Genomic DNA, 24,270 nt, shown 5'->3' with positions numbered 1-24,270 from the left:
CTTAGCCAGCAATGACTCAACACACACCACAGATGAAAGCTTGCTGGCTAAGAGAGAGACTTGGTTAGATGTGACTTGGCTTTTGGTCACAGGGCTATAATGTGGCTAATGTCTCCCCCTACAGTCTACTGTAGGATTATAAATACCAAACAGAACCCCTGTTTTTCCTTCCTGATACATTATTGGACATAACTTAGATTAGGAACCAAAACATCTGTGTTAGTTTTTTTTATTACTGGTCGAGGGGAAAAAGCAGAATTTTGCAGACAGCTACCAGTGCCAGCTGAGTGCAGACTGAAAAGGGCACAGTCGGACCACGGTGTGGTGAGGCTGGGTGTCTGTGTTGTTTTGTGCCTGTCTATCAGAGGGCCAGGGAGGTTTCCTGCCATTTTGCTGGAGAGTAGAGTTTCTTTGAAGGGACAGGAAGGCAGGACTGTATTTCCCACAGCCTAGCGTGGACTGCAGGGCCAGACCTGACCGCCCCCCACCCCCTCACTCTGCCTTTCCTCTCTGTCTTTCACACAGACAAACACACACACACATCAGACCGCTTCATAAACACACAGAGACATGCATTTAAAAGGCACATCATACGTACACGCCTAAATACCAGGTTCTTTTTCTACTGTCTTCTTCAAACGCGTTCAATCTACACCCGATTCCCAGAGCACAATCATTTGTGCTAAAGTGAGAAGGTGGTAATTTGAGAAATTCCTTCCTTTTAATTTTTGTGTGTGACACACACAGGGCCCACACTGGCAGCAAAGATAGATATTTATGCAGCACCCAATTAATCTGTTCATCTCTGCACAGTAAAATTAATTCTAAAAAGTAAAAAAAAAAAAAAACATTTTCCTGTCACATTAAAATTCCCAAAATTCAAAACCCTAAGCAACTTTACAAACCAAGAGCAAGGGCTTAGTCTATTAATACAATTGAAATCTTTCGTCCTGGTGGCTCAGACTAGGTGACTGCATGGCTACTGTTTAAGTGTGTAAAAAACATACTGCACTATCACGTCATCTATAGTTATAGAATTAAATTATAAATGTTATTTTAATTAACAATGGCTTCCTTTCTGTGAATTTCTTGCCATCACGAAAAGATCATAAATAAAAAAGGAATCTGCGGCCCAAGACATTACAGCCTCAATTGTTTTTTCCTCCTGTGTGGCCTGATTCCTAATAGGCCCTCTGATTAGATTCCTCCGTCGATATCAGTGGGCAGCCATACTCACGCCATGGTGCTCAAAACAAACAGTTACTCAGCTCTGCCATTTGTTCTAATGGAGTGGTGCTGGGAGTGCAGAGGAGAGGGAGGGTGGGAAACTTCAGCCGGGCTACTGTACATATCTGAGCCTTGATGTGGCAACAATGTGTTCGGCGGAGGACGGGTGCCGGGGTGTTGGGTCACTTCCTTCCTACTGAGGCTGAGAAAGAAGAGGGAGACCAGACGGACTGAGAGTCTGAAGCCAGATACTGACTTCAGATCAGTGTGTGGTTACAGGGGGAGACATAAATGGAGTTTGTCCTCGCTCTGTGAATGAGGAAAAGGTGAGGGCTGCCGAGCGTGGGAGAGTGTGTTGGGGAGAGGTGAGAGACACCTCGGGTCTCATGTGAACTCCCTGAACACAGTTGACACTACATAGACACTCGTGCGCACTTTTTCCTCACTCACTCACATGCATGCAAACACACACACACACTCTCAGACACATACACATTCACAGACGGACCATCTATTAGTGTTACCTAATCTAAGTACTTGAACAATGACCAGTAGCTAAACTTCCTTGCTTTGTCTCTCTCCGTATAACTTCACAAGATCTTTCAGACTGTTCTCACACAAACACACAAATACTTGTTTTGTTTCTCACTTTTACACACAAACAATTTCACAAGCACATCTACACACGCACATAGCAGAGGCAAAATAATCTGCTCTCTCTTTCTCTATCTCTCTCTCGACAGCCGCCTGTAAAAACCATAAGATTTAATGTCATGTGAAGAAGCTTTTGAATACAATTATTCAGGCCCTCAACAAAATGTTGTTTTTTATATAATTTTGGAAAAAGATTTAGCAAAAACCAAAAGGAGATAAAAGCTAAAATGAATGTCAAGCCCTGGTATTGATTTAGAGGGGAAAATAAAGCTGAAAAGATTTATCATCATCAGTCAATTATACTTTAATGATTAACAAATAGAATTACTTCTTTTCTATGTCTTTTTAAGACATTTTAAAGAATTAAAAGATAAGAATAACTGACCTGATGTAAAAAGAAAAATACATTACACTACCACACAGAACAAAAAGCGAGCTGTCATTATAATACACGACTGTGACATTTTATCAGTCACAGAAAGGCTGAGCGGGTCAGTGAGAAGGGAAGTGTTGTCTGTAAAACAGTACTGGCCTCTCTCACCCTGAACATCCATCAATCATCTGGATCCTGGCAGTGAATCAGCTCGCACTCTGTTCCAGCTGACCCCTAACTCAACGAGTCAAGCTTATTTGACAAAGTGCTGGTGTGCACACGTACGCCCAAGTGCACACACGTGAACGCACCAGTGTGGCCCAACACCTTAAACAGCTAAACTGCTGACACTGTGTTTATACGAGTGCAGTTGTGCAGACACTCTTTTATCTCCATCTAATAGGGTTTTTTTTTCCGCTGCTTGACGCAGAGACAGCTCTGCCCCGCTGACACTGGACTCGTTGCTCTGGACTCTGTCACGGGCCGTTAAAACCAACTGGGGTTGAAATGCATGAAATATATTTAAACAATAACAAATGACTACAATAAACAAATTATTGAAAAATAGAGACATATGACTTTACTCAACATAACTATCTGTTCTTACGTCAGCACAGATGACTGCTGTGTACAGTCGTATAGTGAGGTATTCAACTAATGGATCAGATCCTAAAGGGCAAATTCTCCTCTGATTGCATTTTTCAATTGTTTAGTAATATCAGTTTAATAACTAAGGTGGGGCAAAGCCAAATCCCAAAGATGCTGTGATTGCATTTCAAAGTTTTCTTACCCGGTATCTGAATGAAGGTCCATCCATGGCGAGGGTGCAACGCCATCACACCCCCGGGACTCACTGGATGGAAGAAATTAGCCCTTGTGCACCAGTCAGATGCAAGTTCGGGAGAGCCGTAGAGGAAACACTGTTTGAAGACGGTTCCTCCTCCACCGCGGGTTACCCACCACTCATATGCGGCGCTGCGATCATCTGTGTAACGCTCCATGGGAACGGCCGTCACCTGTAATAACCCATGTGCGAAAATAAGAAAAAAGAAACACTTAGTCAAATAATGACACTTGAATTGATCTTAACTTGATTTTACAAATTTACCTTATACACTGCTTACCCACAACTAAACACATGCACATACACATTTTAAAAGATAAGAACTGCTCATTGTTGAAAGCCTACAAAATCAAGAGCTTTCCACTCCCCTTTTCACGTCCACCCAAACTCTTGCCCATCTTTTCACATGGGCACAGCTACACAGACACAGATTGATCTTCTTACCCTTGGAGTGGCAGTGAGCAGGAACTTTGGTGGTAGACTGGGTCGACATGGACGAACCGTAACAGTGGTGGAATTCCTGTTGAGGATCTTCTCATCCGTATGTCCCAGCATGCCTGGCCTGGATGCTGTGAACACCAAATCCTGACAAAGAAACACAAAAATACAGTGTTATCTGATTATTTATTGGCAGCTCATTCAAATATATAATAACTTTAAATACAGTTGCTTCAGGTTATGTTATAGTTATGCTTTTGGAATCTTGCAGTGTGACCATCAAAATTCTCACTATATGCACATAGAGTAAACATGCTGTTAATGTGGTTTTAACAACATAGTTCATGTCACTGTGAGGGTTTGGATTTCAGTGAAATAAAACAAAATTACACTCCACCAAATAAAATTCGGCAATGTTAGAGAACTGTAAAAGATAATGCTTTGGTTTGAGATGCTGTTTCTGTGTGCACTATTGTAATGCCACTGTAGTGATGGATACACAGTGCCACCCAAAGGAGGAAATTGTTACGACATCCTTCCCACCACTGTTAATTTTTATTTGCACTTAATTTTTTTTTAGAATAAACTAACAATGAAGCAGCACTGCTATTGAACTCCTACAGACTTGATGTTGATGATTTAGAATAGAACTGTCATTGATATGTGATGCTGTGGAGGAGTTTTGGGCTGTAAAGTAAACATCAGCATAACTTGACGATTTACAAGTGTATAAGTCATAAGTGACATAAATACAAAGAAAAATCAGTCAAATCAGTCAAAAAGGGAGACAGAAGTTTCCATGAAGGAGATGCTGATACAGAAGGTCAGAGAGCCCGTTGGCAGCAGCGCCACATGACCATATGAGTAACAACCCCTGCGTGCTGCCCGATTCTGCCCGAGAGCTGAAAGTAATACAGACCGCACTGTCATGTACCGGGCCAGAGAGCAATGAGCCAAACAGAGAGGAGAGCCACTGGGTGCCAGCTTCACAAACAGCATTCAAAGAAAAACAATGACTTGACAGGAGTTGGCTAAAACTTCAGGGAGTCATTTCAAGTCTCAGTCTGTGGTCTACACAGTACCAAAGCACATATACAGAATCAGCTGACCAGGTGTCTGGGAGTTTCTATGTCTCTCATATATTGCTTAAAATATTTTTCCTTTTTGTATTGATTTCTCAAGACCCTCTTGGGTGGTTTTAAATCCAAGTCAAACATATACAGTAAGGTAGTAGGATGTAGCCAAAGGAGGAGGAGGATGGAGTTGCACCGACAGCACTTTTTTTTTTTGCATTCTTGTGTTTTCTACAGAAAAGTTTATTTAAAATCAGTGGAGGATGAAAATGTGATACCAAATGAAGATGTGAAAGTGATAAAGCAGAACTTTTAGGTGATCTGTGGGGAGCAGCTGCTTATTTTTTAAAGCGGTCTGCTTATTTTAACTAGAACATGTGCTGCAGTTTCACTTTTAAAAATTACAGTTATATGGCTAGGAAGTATTTATTCTTTTTTTTATTAACCATTATTTTTATACATGTATTACGGTTGCTATTATGGAAATCACATTCGTTTTAAGAGAAGTTAAGTTATCTTGTTATGTTTATGTGGACGACAAAAACAATAAGCACAGTCTGTCGTTAGAACTTTGAAACACAGTTTTTATCCAATTTTATCTTAAGTGAAATGGTCACAGGATACAGCGAATGGTTTAAAATGTCCTTTGTCATGTTTTACCCAAAATGTATTTCTAATCTTCAAGTATTTATTTTTCAGATTCCTGACATGTTCCATCATCATGCCAGAGTTTTGGAAAGTCTTAGTATGCAACTGCACTAAAGACAAAGAAGGAGAGGACAGTGTTACTGGGTCACAGGGCTGCACAAGGATTAAGTTCCACACTTGATCCCAGAGGACTGAGGGGAAGCCTGGGGCAAAGAGCACACTGTGTGGCCCAACACAAGCTGAGGCTCTGGGGAAAATTTGACTACTGTCAGCGCCACATGCATCCCTTCTGGAGTTTCGCCTGTCTCTTCCACAACAATGAACCAATGTAGCCAATGATGGCTGTTTATGAGGCTCCTGTGTACAGAGTGTGTTGCCTGCGTGTGTGTTTCTCACCTGGAAGATGGGACTGGTGTGTGTGCTGGGGAAGGCAGTGGGTTTGTTAAGCCACAGAATAAAGTCCCTGCGAGACAGACACTTGTGACTGGGCTGCGGTGTGTCTCTGATCTGCTCGCTGCCTCCAGGATCCTGCTGTGTCTCTTCTTCAGAGCCAAACAGGCGCTGGTAGTGGAGCCGGTAAGCGGCTTTTAGGGACAGATAAAGGGCTAACCATCTGCGAGGAGAAAGCAAACTCTTGAAAAATGGGGCATCTTCTGATATAAGGGTTAAATAAAAGCCAAATACAAGACAAGAGTCTGGTAGACATTCAACGCCTTCTTATTTTACCCCATTTAACACAAATAGGGTGTATTGTCCAACAATGCTGAGGTGAAACCAACCTTGCTAAAGTGCCTTGCAGCATAAGGTTGGACATTTCAGCCGGTGAGATGTCGATGAAACGCAGGAAGGAGAAACAACTTCCCTTGTCATCACCTAATACGGTACACAACAAAACAGAGAAAACAACACAAGCTGAATTGTCATTTACATACACTTGTTTTGGTTTTTGTGTGTAATAAATTGGATGGCCGTTGTAGATGAGTCAATAAATGAATGACTCACAGTACGACTCACCTTTTCTGTGAAACAGAGAGTGTTGGATGTGGTTTGGAGAAAATGGAGACAAAAGCACTTGAAGCAATCTGAGAACGAAAGACCCGAAAAGACAGCTTATTATGAGACAGTATAAAAGACAGTAGGCAAGTTTACTGAACTTAACTCAACTATGGACAAAACTTAACATGTGTTGATGTTAAATGTATTAAATCTAATGGTTTGTTGTAGGAATCTTTTGTCCTCTTGGGGACATTTTTCAGGTTCCCACTAAGCACCACACCACTATGTGTGTGTGTGTGTGCGTGTGTGTGTGTGTGTGTGGTCAGACACCGTAAAACTCACTTGTTTTTGAGCTGGTTGTTTGTGTGGATGAGGCCATGGCGGTAAAGAAACTTTGACATGATGTAGGGCTTCATGGACATGTGGAATGGAGAGCGTGTCTCTTGGCGCTCAAACAAGTCAGGGTGGTTACACACCTAGAGAAGACAATAAGTCTGGTTAGCAAAATTATGCACAGAAGCAATTATACAAGCATTCTCCACATTTACTAGACTGACAACAGACTGAAAATGTTTGTTCCCAGACATAAAAATGATTATAATGTGTGTTGGCTTTGTGCAATTTTCTTTCTACTTGAGCTGTTTGTGAACTGAGAAGAAGAAAAATTGAATTAAAAACATAACGCTTTCCCACCTTTCTGAACTGCATGACTAGATTCATGAGTGAGGAGGTGGTGGTGTGAGACTGCTGGGCTGTGCCCATGGAGGACTGGAGCAGGTCCTCGATGGAGATCTTATTCCTCAAGGCCTGGTAGAGCAGCCTCTGTCGAGATGTCAGCTGGCAGTAGGTCAGGATCTCAATCTGCATGGACGGAGTAAGTGGGTGAGGAATTATTGTTTGTTTGTGAGTTTAGATGACTTATGACTAATTATTTTGTTAGAAAAAAAGTTATTTCAACTCTTTCACTTGGTTTTGAAATAAAATAAACACATTTTAAAGAAAGTTTTTTTTTTCAAAGAGAGGAGATTATTTAGCTTAGTTTTATTTAGTGGTAACATTATGTTGCAATTCTATTTTAAAAAAAGTATTTTCACATAGACTCCAAAATGGAATTTACTGCTACAGACACACATTGGCCAGATTATTCAAAGAAAAACACAAACCTCTGGTTTTATCTTGCAGGGAAAGCAAACGACAAAATACCATATAAGCCAAAGTTGCTGCGCAGAATGTCACGTTTGTATTGATTTGAATGAGAGAAAAACAGCAGCAGTGGAGACCTAAATAAAGCTGGCAGGGCTACACGGGTGAGAAAGAAAGTTGAAAAGACAAATGTGGGGGCGTAGTGAACTCTGCCATCGCTCTGACTCAGCACACCGAGACTCCCACAGCATATGAGTGAGTATGTGTGCACCGTATCTGACAGCGAGAGACCCAGAGTCCAACATCTGCCAGCACGAGCATCACTCACCCGCATGTTAAAACACTTTCAGTGTCAGCACGGAGGAAGACAGATGGAGGAAGGGCACATAGGAGAAGTGTGGCTACTCTATGCTGCTGACCGAGTAAAAATATACACCTCATTGGACACTGATACGGTACTAATCCAAACGTTCAACAATTGTTAGCACCTCTGCTGAAAATCCAACACTGAACTCTTTATAAAACTAATTTAAATTAATGTGCAGTTCTGTTCAGTTCATGTGTCAGAACACAGGCCTCTTTCTTGTAGGTGTATTAGGGGGACACATGTGGAACTGGATCTACAATAAATGTAATCCTAAATATAATGATGTTATTGTTTCAAATGTTCCTCCATTTCAATTACGGTACCATTAGTCAGATTTGTTCATGTACCTTGTCTGAAAGCTCGTTTTCCACGTCCTTCTTGATCCTGCGCAGCATAAAGGGCTTGAGGATCATGTGCAGCCTGGAAAGTTGGTCTAAAACACAAACATGACAATACACAAACTGTTACTCGCACCAATGAGCCAGGACACAAAGTCAGCGCTGGCATTGGATTTGTAGAATGTTTGTACAAAATGAGACATGGAAAACATTTGGGTTTGAGGTGTGGAAAGCAAGAAAAACATGACGGAGAGGACATGCGCAGCCAACAGGAACAACTCTTTCTCAGAAGTAAAACTCACTCTCATCGATCGCCGACTTGTTTTCAGCGTGACTCTCGATGTCCTTGGAGAACCACTCATTGAACTCTTCGTGGGAATCAAACAGCGTGGGCATGATGAAATGCAGCAGAGCCCACAGCTGAGAGACAGCAATAACATACGGTCGTCAACAGTTAACACCAAGTTACGCACACACATAACAAACACACAAATCACTCACCTCAGCCATTGTGTTCTGAATGGGAGTCCCAGTGAGCAGGAGTCTGTTTCGACACTGGAACTGCAGTAGGATTTTCCACCGAACGCTAAAAACATAAATTTAATGATGCATTGTTGTTACAATCAGGCCAAAGTTCCAATCATTTGTTTTGATGTGAACCTAACTGGTGTCCTGTGATTTTAAACATATTAGATTTTCGCTTCTAAAACTTCAAACGAAAGCTTAAGTCAGCACTTCTGAGTAAATGTTGCTTAGCTGTGTCTGAAAGCACTGCCAGGCATCTGACAGAAAGCATTAGGTAAGAAAAGACAACACCCATTCTGTTTTGGGGGGGTGGGCTGCTCATTTGATCCAAGATCATTTGAAGCTTTGATTTAAACTTCAAAGTATTTTTGTTCCGCTAACGCTTTTTACCTCGAACTACTTTTTAGTGCTTGAGCCTCATCCAGGACCATGTACTGCCACTTGACTCTCTGGAAGTATTTGACATCCTGGACCACCAGCTGGTAGCTTGTGATAACCACATGGAATGGCGCGTTTTGAGTGTAGAGGGTTTTCTGCACAAACATACACAAATGGACGGAAAGACCATTAGCTGCTGAAAGATAAGTAGGAGAGCCTAAATCTAAATTATCAAACTTTACTTTGCAATGAATCTTTCACTCACCTGGCTCCAGAATTTCCGAATAACTTTACGATCATGAGGGTTTCCCCAATATGGCAACACCTGGTGGGTGGGGAAAAAAACAGCTTGGGTAAAATGACAAATTGTGCATCTATGTATCCCGAAAGATCTGGGATTTTTGAAACTACATTCTTCTAAACCACTGAACGATGTTACGGAAACAGAGCGACACAGATGGTCCCAGAGGGAACACTCAGACGCGACTTTCACATGTGAATCACTGCATCACTTGTTGAGTTGTTGATGGTAAAAAGTTACAGTGTTAATGCAAAAAAGACTTGCACATCATTACATCACTCATCACACCATGGACCTCCATTGTTTTCAATCAGTCTTGCTTTCAGTGTTCAGGAAGGCTATCGTTAAACCAACTAATGGAGTCTTTTAACACTTCATTAGGGAATAAAAGCTGGAATTGATTTACTTTCAATCTGCAAACAATTGAGCATAGTTCTGTCTGTGTGCACGGCTGACATATTGATGTGTCTCATGAATCTTCTGAAGGCAAAAAGAATAAAGAGAATGCATCAACATTATAAGCTCAGTATCAAAGTGATGGATATGCCCTAATACAACAGTACCCCCTACTGGACAGCTCAATCCTTTTTTTAAAAAAAAAAGTGACAAAGTTGGGGGCAGTGACATTAGAACAATTCTCAAGATATTATAAATACAAGAATTTATCACCTTAAATTTGGGCACAAAGCGGGTGAACTCCTGATGCCAATTGTTGAGTGTGGATGCAGGAGAAATGATCAGGAATGGACCCCAGATGTTGTCTCTCTGAAGAAAAAAACACAGTCAGCTAAAACAGCAGGTGGTCTTTGAATGTGGCCTGTGTGCGCACTGCAGCATCCAGTGACAGGAAACCCTGGAACACGGCATGCATCTTCCTGTCAGCAACAGTCTGATGCTGAAAGGCTCACGTTTCCACTGAATTCTGCTCCCCCCACGCCCCTGCCTTTGGAATATGGGAACCAAGAGATCTAAAGAGCGGATAAATCAGCTATTCACAACAATGAAATAAATCATTCAGGCCTTTCAGTAAAATGCTCCGGCACCTGCAGGAGACTCAGCCAGAGGATGCAGGTGCATGGACAAAATTGATGTCAGCAGTAACAGCTAGGACAATTGAAAATTTGACAGAAGTCTTTGGAGGTTTGTGGGGTATGAACCTCTGTGGGCTGATGTTCTCTCTCACCTCTGCTAAATGTGCCAAAAGGGCGATACTCTGAACTGTCTTTCCCAGTCCCATCTCATCGGCTAGGATACCATTGATTCCCTGTAATGATAGATAGATAAGAAACATAGAACACAAATTCACACTCTGTAAATTATAGGTTGTTCTCACTTCTTTCTTCATGATAAGCAATGATAAACTAATAATAGTAACAATAATAATGAAACAGTAATCTAGCTGACATTACCTGCTCATAGAGGTTAGCCAGCCAGTTCATGCCTTTGAGCTGGTAACCCTTGAGTTTTCCATTAAAGATAGTGGGCTGAGGAATGTCTTCTCCAGCGTTGATGGATGGGTTGGAGAGGCTGTAGCTCTCTCCAAACCCAGAGCCGAGGCCAGAGGACAAGCCACCAGCGGCATGCAGGGACGCAAAGCGGCTATCTTTAGCCTCCTCGTCAAACATTCGTGTCTACAGGGAGGAATTTCATTAAATCATTAAAGTATTTTTGAATATCATACATATGATTTGTGTGTGCATTTATATATAAAGAGTGAGTTTTGCTCTTACTTTCTCTTGATGAATCTGGTAGGCCTCTTTGGCATTCCTCAGGGCCTGGGACTTGTAGTATTCACTATCTAAAATCAAATTCAGTCACGTTTAAAATTGTATTATAGTATAACTTCACCACTGTTCTGTACACAGAACCATAAACATTACCATATTCCTCCTGCCCCACATTGACCATGACGCCTCCTCCAATGTCTATCTGTCTCTGTGCCGCAGTGTCATCCAGCTTTCTAAGTATTTCCTCCTGGGCGGTGTCACCTCCCGGACCTCCCACACTGGCTTTACCACTCATGAAATGAGCATAAAGCTCTGTCTGGGTGATGAGGAAGTTTAGTTTGCGTTGCTGACGTTTGGCCTGCCGGACAGAGAAAAATAGATCACTATTCTGGTTTTCAAATGATTGTATTATCTGTTTTACATTTTAATGTTCACATTTGTAACAGATTTTTCCTCAAGAGGGATTTCTCCTCCACCTACCTCTCTCATCTCCTCGTCTAGTTTGCGTTGCTCCAGGGCCTCCTTTTCTGCCCTCTTCCTGTGCTCCTTCTCTACTTTTTCATATTTCTTCCAGTAAAGCATCATCTCCTTGGTGAGGCGTCGAGCCCGGGGTAATGTCTCCTTACAGTTCTTCTGAGCCTGGATGGCGGCACGTCGTACTTCTCGCATGCACTGATGAGCCAGCTGGCACAGGCATAACAGAGGATGAATGTTATAATTAAAAATGTGCCTCAAAAACTCATTAAAAGAAATTTCTAATCAACAGAAACACAGAACAAACCTTTTTGGCATTGGTTAGCACCAGATTCTTTGCAGAGGTTTTTTGTTTAAAAGACTGCAAAATGTCAAAATGTCATATAATTAATAAACTGTAAATAAATGATATTTTTAGATTTGTCTGCATTAACATCAGGCCTACTCACTTTAGGAATCTCCTTTTTGGCGATGGTGAGCCAAACTTTACGTCGTCGTGCATTCAGCTGCTCAACGGTTAGATGTTTCTTTTTCACTAAGGGCAGTGGTGCATCATGGGAAAACCTGGCAAAAACCTTATTGGTGTAAGAAAGTCCCTCTTCTGTAAAGTCTCCCTCGCCACGTTTTTTCTTCTTCTTCACCTTTTTCAGTTTGGCTAAAAAAATTAATAAAAGCATAAATCGTAAATATTTTTTTTTATTTTTCCTGTCATGTAAAAACATCTCCAGGTCTTTTTAGTTCCTTTTTTACCCTTGAATTTCTTCTCATCTTTAATTTTCTTCTTCTTTGGGCCCAGCAGTTGGCGCTGTTGCTCATAGAAGGGGTCGTGTGTGGACAAGAGTCCAGTGCTGTAGTACTGGTACTGGTGGAGCTGTGAGACACAGAGCCACATTTTAAAAGTGTTAGTGATTTTCTTTTCTTTTCTTTTTTATTATTCTTTTGACTGTATTTACAAATATGTGTACCTCATGATCTGAGTGGAACTTGCTCTGATGCTGCCTGGTGAAGCGATGCAGCCTGAGCATGTCATGTAGCTCCTCCCGAGACAAGGCAAAATCTGAGTCATCAGAGTCTGTGTCTGAGCCGGTGGTGTCATCGGTCAACAGAATACTCTACAGGATTAAAACAAGGACAGTGGTTACACATCAAAAATAAGACAAGGAACCAGGGGGAAAAACATAGTCATCGTTATCAAGATACCAAAACAGAACACTACAAATGTAATACTCACACTGTCTTTTAATTTACTTCATACAAACAAATATGACTAGAGGTCATACAATACCTTCAGCCATTTCCTGTTTTTCTTCAGCTTGGAGAAATTGTAGAGACTTGCTTTATCTGCCTTTTGGTCTGTAGAGTAAAGAAACATAAAATAATCATATATAACATTTACAACCTAATGATGACAGATATTGCATAGACAATATATCATGATAGAGTAAAAAAAAGTGCAGATATACGATAGTAGACCCAAGTCTTATCCCAAGAGTTATTAGTGCTACTGTAGTTAGCTTAAATATTCTCTTAAGACAACACATGATTAAGATTTCTCATTTACTTGCAATAAACATTATAACACATTTCATTATTTTAAAGACAGATTGAGCATATTTAGTTTGGAAATTCTTCCCTTGATAACTATTTTTATAAATAATAAACTAATTAGACTTTTAAGAAAAAACAAGGGTGCTTAAGAACTAATCCACACTACTGAAATTGCATAATAATATTTAAAAAACATTCTTAAGTGATTACTGATGGGTCATACCTTTACCTTGAAGGATTCCATTAAGAGGCTTGTTCTCTGCCAATTCTTCTCCCTGTTCACAAAACTCACTTTTCACTGTCAGTGGATGTGGTGTTGAGTGGTCCAGAGATAGTTCAGTACCCAGTGCACCATCACTGTCATCACTGTCGTCACTGAAACAGCAAAAATGTGTAGTTGTAAAATTATCATTTCCATTCAAGCCAAATATAATAAAGACGTGTTTTTCTTAGTAATTTACAAAATACAAACAAGTTAGTATTTTATGATGGCTAACATTATATCTAATAATATTAGGATTTACACCCACACTCACTCACTCCCTGTACCTGGTTATGTCTTTGTTAAAGATGTTTGCAGTGTGACGCAAGAAACTGTCCAACCTCAGGGATCTTTCTAAGCGTTGCAGGTAGAGGGGTTTGGCCAGTCCTGAGGTACCAGTTCCACCAATCTCAGGACGGCCACTCTGCCCTGATGCCATGACACACAGACGCCTCTGCCCAGCAGGGCAGCAACTTTTACTAAGGAGAGAAAAGTGGAGAGGAGTGGTATTATGTTCAGAATTTTCAGGTACATTTAATTAACCTGAGAAAATGTATAATTGTTCATAATGGCTCAATCAGCTTAGAACAAAATGTTAATATTCTATTTTGTTTTCACTAATATCACTAATATCTCAATTAATTGATCAACCATATATTCTAGATTACTGGCATTACAATTCTGTTCCTACCTTGTTAGTAAATGAAGTCATTGCACTTGGGTCAAAGAATCAATTCAAAGGTGGAAAGCCCTACGGGAAAAATATAACAGTCACAGATAAAGTATTGAAAATGAATAAACACACTGAAAAATAATTTTCCCATTATGTCTTGTTCAATCTGATCATTGTAACACACCAAACACTAACACAATACGTGATACATGACTGTAGTATTTACAGATTAGGCGTATTGGTTTATTTAGAAAAGGCCAAAATAAAATAAAAAACGTGTGTGAAAATGAATAAACACACTGAAAAATAAAAAATTTGTCAGACTGAATGTTTGTTTTCTTTATTTTAAAGTGTTGTGTCAGTAATTCAAATGTGTTTATAAATGATTTATTTCCTTGTGTAATAATGACCTATAAAGCAAAATCTTCAAAAGCAAGAGCTTCATCAAAGCAAACAAAAATGCTCACTTTTATTCACTTTCAAAGATTATTTTATTTCTAAAAAAGCAAGTAGTGTTAGTGCATTAATTTGTTGATCAAACTTATCTAATCACTGCATGTAATTAACTGGTCATTAAAACATGTTGGTTAGTTACGCTGTAAGCAGCCTGTGGAATAAGTTGGCTAATGTTGACCTTTTGAGTGTTTTGTTTTTAGTTAACCATTCATAAAACACATGTTGAACAGAGTTTAGTTTATATTTGGTACACTATATTGAAATATAATAATTTGGTAGTGCACTTGAACCACTATTTACTAGGCAAAAAGGTCTTTCAGGGTTTTTATTGATCAAGTAGACATTTAATACATTCAACACTTTAAAAACAGTTTGGGCAGGTTTCTTCAGTCACACAATCTTCTCTTTTAACTACATTATTATTGATTTGTGTATGTGTATATACAGGTTGGCTGGTGGAGCCTTTTATCCTATAATTTTCATGTGACAATGAACACATTTTATTGTTTTGGTCTATCTCAGATGAGCTTACATCCAGAGAATTAATGCACCGGCACAAAATTAACGAGTATCTTCGTCTTTGCAAACCTTCAGGAGGTAGTTCTGTTTTATTTAATAAATTTAATACTATTGCTGCTTCTACTGAAAATGCCATTAATATTTAGCAGCATTTTTAGCTCTAGCATTTACAGATTGACTCGACTGTAATTATTTTTTGCTGCATTGTTTGGCACAGTGGTTACATTCTTATTTACCAACAAATTGTCTTTAGATATGCTTTATTTATATTTAATCTAGATACCTAAATGATAACGTGTTGCTCCAATAAAGTGTCTTTCCCATGTTTTGCATGTGTTACAGGACAGCTCCTGCATCTGTTTTCAGATTAAAGCTATGTTTTCAAGTCTTTTGTCTATTTGAACAAAAATAAAGTAAACTGGCAAAGTACATGTTGAGTATTTTTTATTGCTTTTGGAGATGTACAAACTTTTATGAAATATGAATTGGAATGCAAGCTTAATTAAAATTATGCGCTGATTAGTGTAATTTTTACATTACAATTTCATTCACTAACTTAGACCGACACGCTTTTTGGAAATATGCATTCGTATTTAAATCACATTTTTATATTTACTAAAATGCTATATCAGTTATGTGCCATTTCAACATTTACGTGCTACCAATAGAGATGTTTTAAGCAACAAACTGAGGAGCTAAGCTACAAAAAGAAATTCGGAAATGCAGTTTGCCAGCGCTAGCTTACCATGAGTAGTGCATGTTTGGTAACGGCTGCTAACAGCCGTTAGCTACTTTTAGCACAAGCTACACTCCCTGCGATAAATAGGGTCAAGGTGATGATATGCACATGCAGACATACTATACGTAAAGCACGTTACGATTTCAACGACTGTTTATACTGAAGTGTGTTTTCAGCTCCTTTCACATAAAACTACATATTTACTGTTGTATCCTTATAGATCTGCAGCGTTTGATCGATAACATTAGCCTATGAAATACTGATGCATTTACCTAATTTACACTATCTCTCACACTATTAATATGAGGTATGCAAATTGCCTCTGTCTCTTTAAGGCCAACACCTCAATTTTCAAACAATGTGTTAAGAAAAGTTGATGGTTTAATTGACATTTTGAGATAGTTGCGTCACGGGAGTAGCCAGGCCTGCCACCCGCACCTCTCGTATCTTTGATGCGGACACAAGCTGAACGAGAGATCCCTATGTTCTAAATCTTTCTTCCTCCCGGCCATCTTTCCCCTATGCTCCTTCGCCATAACAACCACCTCCGTGTCTCTCACCTCGGCCCCGTGTCCCCCTTTTCGCGTCTCACGTCGTTGCTGGCGACTCTCGGTTCACAGACTCCAAAATGGCGGGTTGAGGCAACGAGCGAGTCTGTGAGCTTTGAGTCGACAGCAACAGCGGAGAGGCGGCCACTTTCTGTTACTGAGAGAGAGGAGACACGACGCCATGGCGAGGATACAGCAAGGAGCAGGCGTTTTAATGGATCACAGAGAGCAGAGGCTCGCGTTTTGACAATGCTGATGACCCTTTAAATGCCATGGATCGACACGGTCTATTTTGGAGAATTAACCATCTCCATGTTTACAATTTATAACAATTGGTAGGTTAAACTATACAAAATAACAACGTATCGATAATTTCCCTGTGTCGATTATCTCTGTCTGCCCATTTCGAAGATTACCGAGCTACGCCTGACGTCACGAGTAGGAAACTCCGTTTAAGGCAAAACCTGACCTTGTGGAGTTTCTTTCTGTGAAATTTCAACATTTAAATTAAATTATATTTTTATGATTGATTCTGTAGAAAAGCTCGTTGAGAATTTAATTAGATGTAAACAGACCCTTTAAAATATATTATTCAGTAGTGACTGCTTCTAATCTTCTTACCGAACTGTAAAGCATGTTAGTTTTTTTTTTATTTTGAAGTGATCTAATACCATTTTACAACACTAATAAACGCTAATAAGATTATTATTGGTCAAATACATGATGTCTTAATAAGCCAAACAAGGGTAGCTGAAGCAGTTATTCCATATATAGTGCATTAAAATCCAAAATCAATTAAACATTACCTTTATTGAGCTCTTCAGGCACATAAATGTACTTTACAGACCTAACACTGATTTAAATCATTGATTCATGCAGATCACAGCTGACTGCTGATGGTCCCACACAAAGTGCAAAGGTCTCAAAGTTTGCAACAAAAAAATGGTTTGTATTTAGTATTAGGCAATTGAAGCAGGCACAGTTTCACCAGTAAGCATTTCAACAAAAGGTCAGTCCAGTGGGCTGATATGAAGGAGATACTTCATAACCAGCTTGATTTCTCCTCCTCACATTTCTGTGGATCAATGAAAGGCTTGTCAATGGATTTGATCATATGTTCTCCACAGTACACACATTCAGACGCAATGATGTCGTCAATGTCTGATTTTATCTGATCACGACTTGTGCCTGCATTGCCCTTTCCCAGACTGGCAGTGTCACCCTCATCCTTCGGCAATGGGCGATGGCGTGACTTGGAGGATTGTGTAGTTGCAGCCAGCTTCTTCTGCAGATCCTCTAGACGACTTTGCTTGTAAGCTGACAAATGAGGTGTTACCTCCTAAAGAAAATAATACATTAGTACATCTGTTATTATAAGTGTTTTAATTTGTTTAAAATGCCAAACAATTTTCTATAAAATAAATAAAATACCTGGAACAGACAGTCATAGTGGAACATGTGTCCACATAGAAATAGATAGAAGGGCCTGTTGAGCAATGGGAAGTCACAAGAAGCACACTTTTCTTGGGAATCCACCACTCCATATTTGTTCCTCATTTCCTGAATGTCTTCTCTGATTTTTTTGGCACTTTCAGTAGCCTCCTCCATTTCCTGCTTAAGTTCCTCGATGTGCTGGTTGTACTCCTTCAGGGAGCTGCAGATGGCCTCCTGAGACACACAGAGTAAAATGAGACATGGTATATTTCACTTAAACTAAAGGTAACATGTACCAGTTACAACTATGGGAAACACAGCTATTGTATCATTATGATCACACACAATGATTAATACTAACCCTTAGACTTTATAGGACATTGTGTCATATTGCATAGCGATTGTAAGGATATTTTAAGCACATCTTGGAGTGAAAACATAGTCTAAATATCTATTAATACTGCAGCTTCATTCACTTTCTTACTACTAGGCTGCACTTTACCAAATGGAAAACTCAGCCAGATTGAACCAAATTGTGTCATTTATTACTGACTAAGAACATTGCTGGAATTACATTGCTGGGTTTCTTCTTTGCAACAAACCTTAAAATGGTCAATGGTGACAAAGTCTGGGAAAAATGGCAAGATATCTTCAATCTTCAGCAGGTCGCAACTAGAAAGACAGTTCATGGCTTTTTTCACATCTTTTTCCTCTTGCACAACGTGCTGGGCAATTTTTAGCCAAAGCTTCTTCCTAAGTTCCTCGTCGTCTTCAGGGAGATCGGCACACGACTTGGCTAAGTCTACATCTACCTGCAGGGAATACAAGTTAGAATTAAATCAAGTGCTAAAGGTAGCATTTTAATATACAGATGAAAAAACATTTTATAATTTTAAAATTCATATATATACCTGATCATTTATTGAAATGAAACAAAGACAGAAAAACATATATCACTTACTTTTAAAGCCAGATCCACTGCTTCTTCATATAGTTCCATTATCCTATAAACCAAGACACAAGCCCGGAGGTAGCCATGTTCTGCGCACAACCTGAGGGCATACTTCAGGTCATAGCGTATCTCTGAAGCATGTGTGCCCGCCTGCTTTAAATAAGACAGTAGAGAGTCTGGCTTATACTTTGCGTAAAGCGACAGCAGGTAGTTATGGATCGCCTCCTCTGTTACCATGAGTTCGTAAACACAGAACTCCATGTAACGGATCGTTTCACTGATCTGCTGAGTGCTGCCCATCTGGCTATAATTCATCAGAGCTGGGATGAGCTTTTTTGGGTCCAACTTTTTTCCCATCTGAATCCAGGCATCAACCACTTTCTTGGGAATATGCTGCATGAGGACAGGTGAGAACTTGTAAAAAAGCTTTTCCTCACAGTGCTTGGAAAGAACGTCCAGGGCAGAGCTAAAGTCGTCATGTTGGCAGTGATGGGATATCACTCTCTCATAATCCTGCATGACAACAGAGAAGTAAACCATGTCCTCCACATTGCCATGACTGGCCAGCAGATCATAGATGGTGCTGCGGTTGTTGAACAGGCACTCCTTGTATTTAGAGCTGCTGAGGAAGTGACGGAACTCGTCACGGATTTCCTGAAAGATAATAGTGTTACCATCACTCTCCAGCTGGCCAAGTCGGTTCAGGTAGAGCTCGGTTAGCCAGGTCACTAGCAAGGTTATCTGTGTTTTCTCACTCTGTTTCAAATTATTCAGCTTCTTTAGCAAGAATTCCTTCAATGCATCCTCCTGTTTGGCCTCAATAAACTTAAGTGCTATCTCTTCAAAATAGTTCTGTGTCAGTGCATAGCACTTGGCGCTCTCCAGGTAGCGCTTATTCTGAAAGCAGTGCTCAGCCTCCTTGGCCAGTACCATGTCCATGCACTCAGGCCTGTCACGGCAGTACTCCTTCGCCAGATCAAACTTATTCATGCTCATGTACATCTGCCACACATCTCTGGCCTCACGCTGGATGTGGTACCGGAAGACTGCCCGCTCTGTGTAGATCCATATCAACCCACCAACAGGGTCCTTGTTCATCCTCTTGAGAGGCCCATATTTATCTGGGAACACATCCTCATAAACAACCTGACCATTTAAGGTGCAGATTGCTTTCACCCGGTCATGAAGCAATAATAGGAAATGGAACTGCGTCAGCACAATGGAGATGGGCTTGTTGAGACTGATGTCAATGTCTGGAGTGTACTCCCACACCTATTTGATAGGGAAGCACACAATTACAAAGAAAATAAAAAATAAAATATGACAGACACAAGTGGGATGAGTGCATGTTTGGCCACACACAACTATAAACATTTACCTGCACATCGCTGAGAAGAGAATCTGGCCTCACGTAATCCAGCTGACCATAAAGAACACCATTACCCATCATCCACGCAAATGCCTTTGGGGACGTCCGTAACTTTGAGGTGTAGAACGTAATCTCACTGTAGCCCATATTGGCAGGGAACTCCTGAAAACTTGGCAGCAGGTCCTGGTTCTGGTTGAAGATGGAGCTGAAGCCTTGCTGCTCTGACCCCTCAGCCACCTTACCGACAAACTGAAAAAGGCGTTTGCGAGTAGTGGCTATGATGAAATACTTGTTTTCCAAGCCACGTTCAATCTCCAGACAGCAGACAGGCGCTGGTTTACCATCCTCTTCCAAGAAGTGGACCTGTATTGTATTATTTAGCACAAAAGACATGGATCAATGCCTTTAGCTTTACCTACTGAAATGTTCCAAATACTTATATACAAATATAATTCTAATGTTTATATCATCATGTCCGACAGTCTCTGACCTGTCTGAAGTACTGGTCAGGATTGGTGTTGAAAAGGCTGCCTTCATTTGCAGAGATCTCAGCTTCAAAGATGATCCCTTGGCTTGTGCCAACTAGGATAGGCCCAGTGCTGGACTCATTGCCGAGCAGCTTGTTCCAGCCAACACTCTCAATGAGGTGTCCTCTCCACCGGGACAGACTACGTGCCTTTTGGGTGTTTCTGTTAAGGTACAGACACTCACTGGTGCTTAGGCTGATCAGCACATGAGAACCTGCAGTGATAATGTATGAAAAGGAAAAAGGACTTAGTGGTTATAATATAACAGATACTCACCAGATTATCATAGATGATGCAGTAGGCCTTATAAAATCATCTTCTTTTTTAAAAAAATGCAATGAAATGACTAATATATTTTAGTTTTTCTCTCACCTGTGGGATCTAGGAACAATTTGTAAACTCTGCTGTCGTCTTTCCTTCCTAATTCAATCTGATTAGGTTGTTCAGGTTTGGCCAAGTCAATCCTGCGTAAAACACACATAAATATGTCAGTACAAAGAACCATAATTATTTTATCAGGAATGTGAATACACAACAGAAAACAAACAAAACAGCACTGCTTATTTTAAGGGGGGAAGCATCGGGTTAATCCAATCACTGTAGTTTTGGTCATTAGAGCAGTGTTCTAATAGTGAACGACTTGCCTTAGCAGGGTGTCCTTTCCCAAACTCATGCATAGCTGACTGTTGCAGACTGCGAGATGGTTGATCTTCTCTGGAGGAGTGAAGTCGATCCTCTGCTTATTGAATATCGGTTTCTCTTCCTCGAGTCTCACATTTACAAAGCCTTGCATAAAGAAACGTACTTCAGTCAGGAAAACTCTTAAAGATAAATCGATTAAATGAGGTTTTACTGTACATATTGCACCAATCACACAATTACAGTACGGGAGGAAAAGGGCAACATACCCGAATGTGCTATACCGATGTTGGTGCTCGACAAGCGGCTATGATGCTGCGCACTTTGCCTAGAATTTTGTGAGTCTTCGTACTCGTCGAGAATTGAAGCCATGTTTAATATCGCTTAGTGAACCGTGTTTCTGCTGTGACAGATAAACAAAACCTCAAGTAAAATAGGCCCGTGATACGTCAATTCAAATACGACATAGCTAAATGAGTGAGCGAGTTTACAGTCTGCTAAAGATTTCTTCCGTCCAGTGAAGTAGCCTTTTTTCTTGTTACACCCAGAATATATATTTGCTGTACTCCCCACTACCAGTTAGAATTGAAGAAGCCTCTTGGATGAGACGTGAAACGCATGCAGGGTGTCCTGTCGGCTGTCGATTATTAAAACTGTTGCTGAAAAACAAATAGACGAAATAACACATGTTATTGTTGTAACAACGACTAGCTTAGCTTCCGACTAAGGAAAACAGGGTAGGTGCGCATAATCATGTGACACATGATGGAATCATGTGACCACGTATACTGTAGTGCTTCACTTTGGCTCTGGGGGGCAGAGTTTTACAACTTTTTTCAAAGGTCTTATAATTCTGCAGTAACTTCCTATGTGGGCGTGTCTATGCAAATCAACCTGCGTGATCTCCTCCGCCCTTCACATGTCTCCAGTCAGTCTCAGTGAGACAGCCAGTAAACCTTAAGGAATGAGAGAGAGGCTGCAGGTCGCAGCTGACTCTCACTGTTGAGTTCCTTCATAGTTTACTACAGACAAACTGCAGGAGGAAAAGAGAAAAGGGACGGCAGTCTGAAGGTTAATGTGCGGCCCGACATGCCACCTCACATGGATTACTTCTACCACGAGTCCCGAGTCCCATCTGCCTGCGGGCTGACCCGGGAGGATGAGCTGGAGCCCGGCGTCATCAGCTGTATGCTGGTCGGAGATGGAGCTGTCGGGAAGACCAGCATGATCGTCAGCTACACCTCCAATGGTTACCCTACAGAGTATAAACAGACGGGATTTGATGTATTCTCTGGTAAGACCTTTATATTATTTTTATTTATATAAAATTTCAGGTGTCAGGGTTGCAGTGTGATATCAACAGTTTATTTCTATTTACAATGGTCAAATACTTGTCTTCTTAACTCTGTATGGCTACAATCACTTTAAAATCACATTTTATTCATGTTTTGTTGTTACTACTTACAGAATAATCATGATAATATTATTGCAGAGGCTGTCATTGCCAACAACCAAATTAATAAATATCGATGTATATTGTAAATGTGATTCTAAAGGTATTTGTAAATTGTTTAAATAAAAGATACAGCAAAACCCGTTGTTACCAAATCGTTAACGTGTCTGGTTTCTAACAGGTCAGGTCCAAGTGGAAGGATCTCCGGTCAAAGTTCAGCTGCTGGACACTGCTGGACAGGTAAAACTGTTTTACATGTCAGCAAAAAAACACCCTGAGATTTAGAGTTCAAACTGTTTTTGTTTGAAAAGAAGGAAGCAGTAAATCAGCATTTCAGATGTCAAAAGTCATCAAACACCCATGATAAAAATGCACTGCTAAGTTCTTCCCGGTTCTTATTTGTAATCTTAAGTCTGATGTTACGTCTTGTTGCTACATTTTTTGCTTGATCTTATATGAAGCACTTGTCATAGGGGTTACGTACTGTGCCATCATGTGTCATCTCGTTTCCGTATTCAAATTGTGACTCAGCAATTTGGTTTCACCATTTTTTGAATGAATGTTCTCCTCCTGACTATGTAATGAGTCAGATACTAATCTCTGACTACATCTTGCTGTAGCTTGTGTGATACTAATTTGATTTCTTTCTGACTTTGTGCTTCTTTAAGGAGGAGTTTGATGAATTCAGGGCTCTGTCCTACGCCCATGCGGATGTTTTCCTCCTGTGTTTCAGCATGGTCAACCCCTCATCATTTCACAACGTTACTAAAAAGTGGGTTCCAGATATCCGGGCTCACAATCCCTCCTCACCTATCATCCTTGTTGGGACACAGTCGGACCTTCTGTTGGACGTGAACGTCCTCATAAACCTGGACAAATCAAACGTCAAGCCAATTCCGAGTTCTCGGGCCAGGAGCATGGCTGACAAGATCAGGGCCACGGACTACATTGAGTGTTCGTCACTCACACAAAAGAACTTAAAGGAGGCATTTGATTCGGCCATCTTTGCTGCCATTAAGAACAAAGCCCGAAAGACAAAGAAGAGGAGGTTTTCCGACAGGCGCACCAAGGCGTTCTCAAGGTGCAGCTGGAAGAAGTTCTTCTGCTTCATCTGAGCTCCATTAATTGTTAACCCTGTGGGTTATGGACAAATGATGAACTTTTTAAGTTCTTACTTTCACTTAATGCTGCAGGTCCCATTTGTGGTACTTTTTCATCTTTCTCCTGAGTATTTGGCTTTTATTCAACTCTGGATGCTAACTGGTGCAAGTGATACAAAAGATGGGCGCAGTGAGGCTTTAAGCAGAAACGATTATGAGTCTTGATCAACCTGGACATTTGAAACACACTTCTTCCTTTATGGCTAAAATTTATCCGAAGAAACTGAATATATATAGTTGTTATAGTGTGTATGTGCATGTGAATGTGCACATTCAGTAAAACAGAGTTAAATAGGTGCTGATGGTTAAGCTTTGAACGTGAGTAATGACATTGAACTCAAGAGAATCAAAGAACAAGATCAGACCATCATGTAAATGTGGCAAATTTGCATGGTGAGCTTTGTCACCAACTGCTGCCTTGAACTGTAGGTGAGAGAAAGACTGAAAGGAAGAGAGCGTCAGAGCCATGTTTGAGTAGATGGGCG

The 24,270-nt window shown here is 40.5% G+C and overlaps 4 protein-coding genes across 10 annotated transcripts in view; 1 reads left to right on the top strand and 3 right to left on the bottom strand.

Moving 5' to 3' along the window:
- ino80 (INO80 complex ATPase subunit) overlaps positions 1-16,711 on the bottom strand; it is a 31,499-nt gene extending 14,788 nt beyond the window's left edge. The window contains exons 1-27 of one of the 4 annotated variants that reach the window (XM_008312842.3): positions 15,710-16,711; positions 14,008-14,067; positions 13,604-13,795; positions 13,278-13,429; positions 12,792-12,859; positions 12,472-12,618; positions 12,257-12,377; positions 11,956-12,161; positions 11,814-11,867; positions 11,513-11,716; positions 11,186-11,390; positions 11,036-11,103; positions 10,715-10,936; positions 10,489-10,569; positions 9,975-10,070; positions 9,270-9,329; positions 9,017-9,159; positions 8,603-8,687; positions 8,404-8,521; positions 8,111-8,196; positions 6,947-7,114; positions 6,596-6,729; positions 6,272-6,339; positions 6,037-6,130; positions 5,654-5,870; positions 3,543-3,683; positions 3,045-3,270 (exon numbers count right to left, since the gene is read on the bottom strand). In XM_008312842.3, the coding sequence (XP_008311064.1) occupies positions 3,045-3,270; positions 3,543-3,683; positions 5,654-5,870; positions 6,037-6,130; positions 6,272-6,339; positions 6,596-6,729; positions 6,947-7,114; positions 8,111-8,196; positions 8,404-8,521; positions 8,603-8,687; positions 9,017-9,159; positions 9,270-9,329; positions 9,975-10,070; positions 10,489-10,569; positions 10,715-10,936; positions 11,036-11,103; positions 11,186-11,390; positions 11,513-11,716; positions 11,814-11,867; positions 11,956-12,161; positions 12,257-12,377; positions 12,472-12,618; positions 12,792-12,859; positions 13,278-13,429; positions 13,604-13,755 (3,316 nt within the window). In that variant the 5' untranslated portion in view covers positions 13,756-13,795; positions 14,008-14,067; positions 15,710-16,711. The remainder of the gene's footprint in view (positions 1-3,044; positions 3,271-3,542; positions 3,684-5,653; positions 5,871-6,036; positions 6,131-6,271; positions 6,340-6,595; positions 6,730-6,946; positions 7,115-8,110; positions 8,197-8,403; positions 8,522-8,602; positions 8,688-9,016; positions 9,160-9,269; positions 9,330-9,974; positions 10,071-10,488; positions 10,570-10,714; positions 10,937-11,035; positions 11,104-11,185; positions 11,391-11,512; positions 11,717-11,813; positions 11,868-11,955; positions 12,162-12,256; positions 12,378-12,471; positions 12,619-12,791; positions 12,860-13,277; positions 13,430-13,603; positions 13,796-14,007; positions 14,068-15,709) is intronic. The other 3 variants (XM_008312840.3, XM_008312841.3, XM_017033837.2) reach the window with 3 other exon arrangements.
- Positions 16,712-17,042: 331 nt separating this feature from the next.
- Positions 17,043-21,905, bottom strand: vps18 (VPS18 core subunit of CORVET and HOPS complexes). Of its 2 annotated transcripts, none has more exons than XM_008312838.3 (10): positions 21,664-21,905; positions 21,442-21,575; positions 21,178-21,319; positions 20,906-20,997; positions 20,497-20,747; positions 20,016-20,369; positions 18,647-19,909; positions 18,288-18,497; positions 17,683-17,919; positions 17,043-17,590 (listed from the first exon to the last, which is right to left on the bottom strand). In XM_008312838.3, the coding sequence occupies exons 2-10, from the start codon at positions 21,542-21,544 to the stop codon at positions 17,294-17,296; spliced, it is 2,949 nt and encodes a 982-aa protein (XP_008311060.1). In that variant the 5' UTR covers positions 21,545-21,575; positions 21,664-21,905; the 3' UTR covers positions 17,043-17,293. The 2 variants fall into 2 exon arrangements, with proteins under 2 accessions (XP_008311060.1, XP_024912679.1); XM_025056911.1 differs by having other exon boundaries at positions 21,442-21,572.
- A 183-nt stretch (positions 21,906-22,088) lies between these two features.
- Positions 22,089-23,891, top strand: rhov (ras homolog family member V). The gene is made up of 3 exons (XM_008312839.3): positions 22,089-22,466; positions 22,807-22,865; positions 23,294-23,891. Exons 1-3 carry the CDS (start codon positions 22,262-22,264, stop codon positions 23,738-23,740), a joined length of 711 nt encoding a protein of 236 aa, XP_008311061.1. The 5' UTR covers positions 22,089-22,261; the 3' UTR covers positions 23,741-23,891.
- The window catches only part of pigh (phosphatidylinositol glycan anchor biosynthesis, class H), a 16,518-nt gene continuing 14,535 nt past the window's right edge, over positions 22,288-24,270 (bottom strand). For 2 of the 3 annotated variants that reach the window (XR_003050117.1, XR_003050118.1), the window contains exons 7-8: positions 22,777-22,854; positions 22,288-22,427 (exon numbers count right to left, since the gene is read on the bottom strand). The gene's annotated coding sequence lies outside the window, so the exon portion shown is untranslated. The remainder of the gene's footprint in view (positions 22,428-22,776; positions 22,855-24,270) is intronic. The other variant, XM_008312832.3, reaches the window with a different exon arrangement.

The sequence above is a fragment of the Cynoglossus semilaevis genome, chromosome 7, assembly GCF_000523025.1.
Source record: "Cynoglossus semilaevis isolate Cse_v1.0 chromosome 7, Cse_v1.0, whole genome shotgun sequence".
Taxonomy (NCBI): Eukaryota; Metazoa; Chordata; class Actinopteri; order Pleuronectiformes; family Cynoglossidae; genus Cynoglossus; species Cynoglossus semilaevis.
Note: the sequence above shows the minus strand (reverse complement) of the source record. Positions and strands in the feature narration are given on the sequence as shown.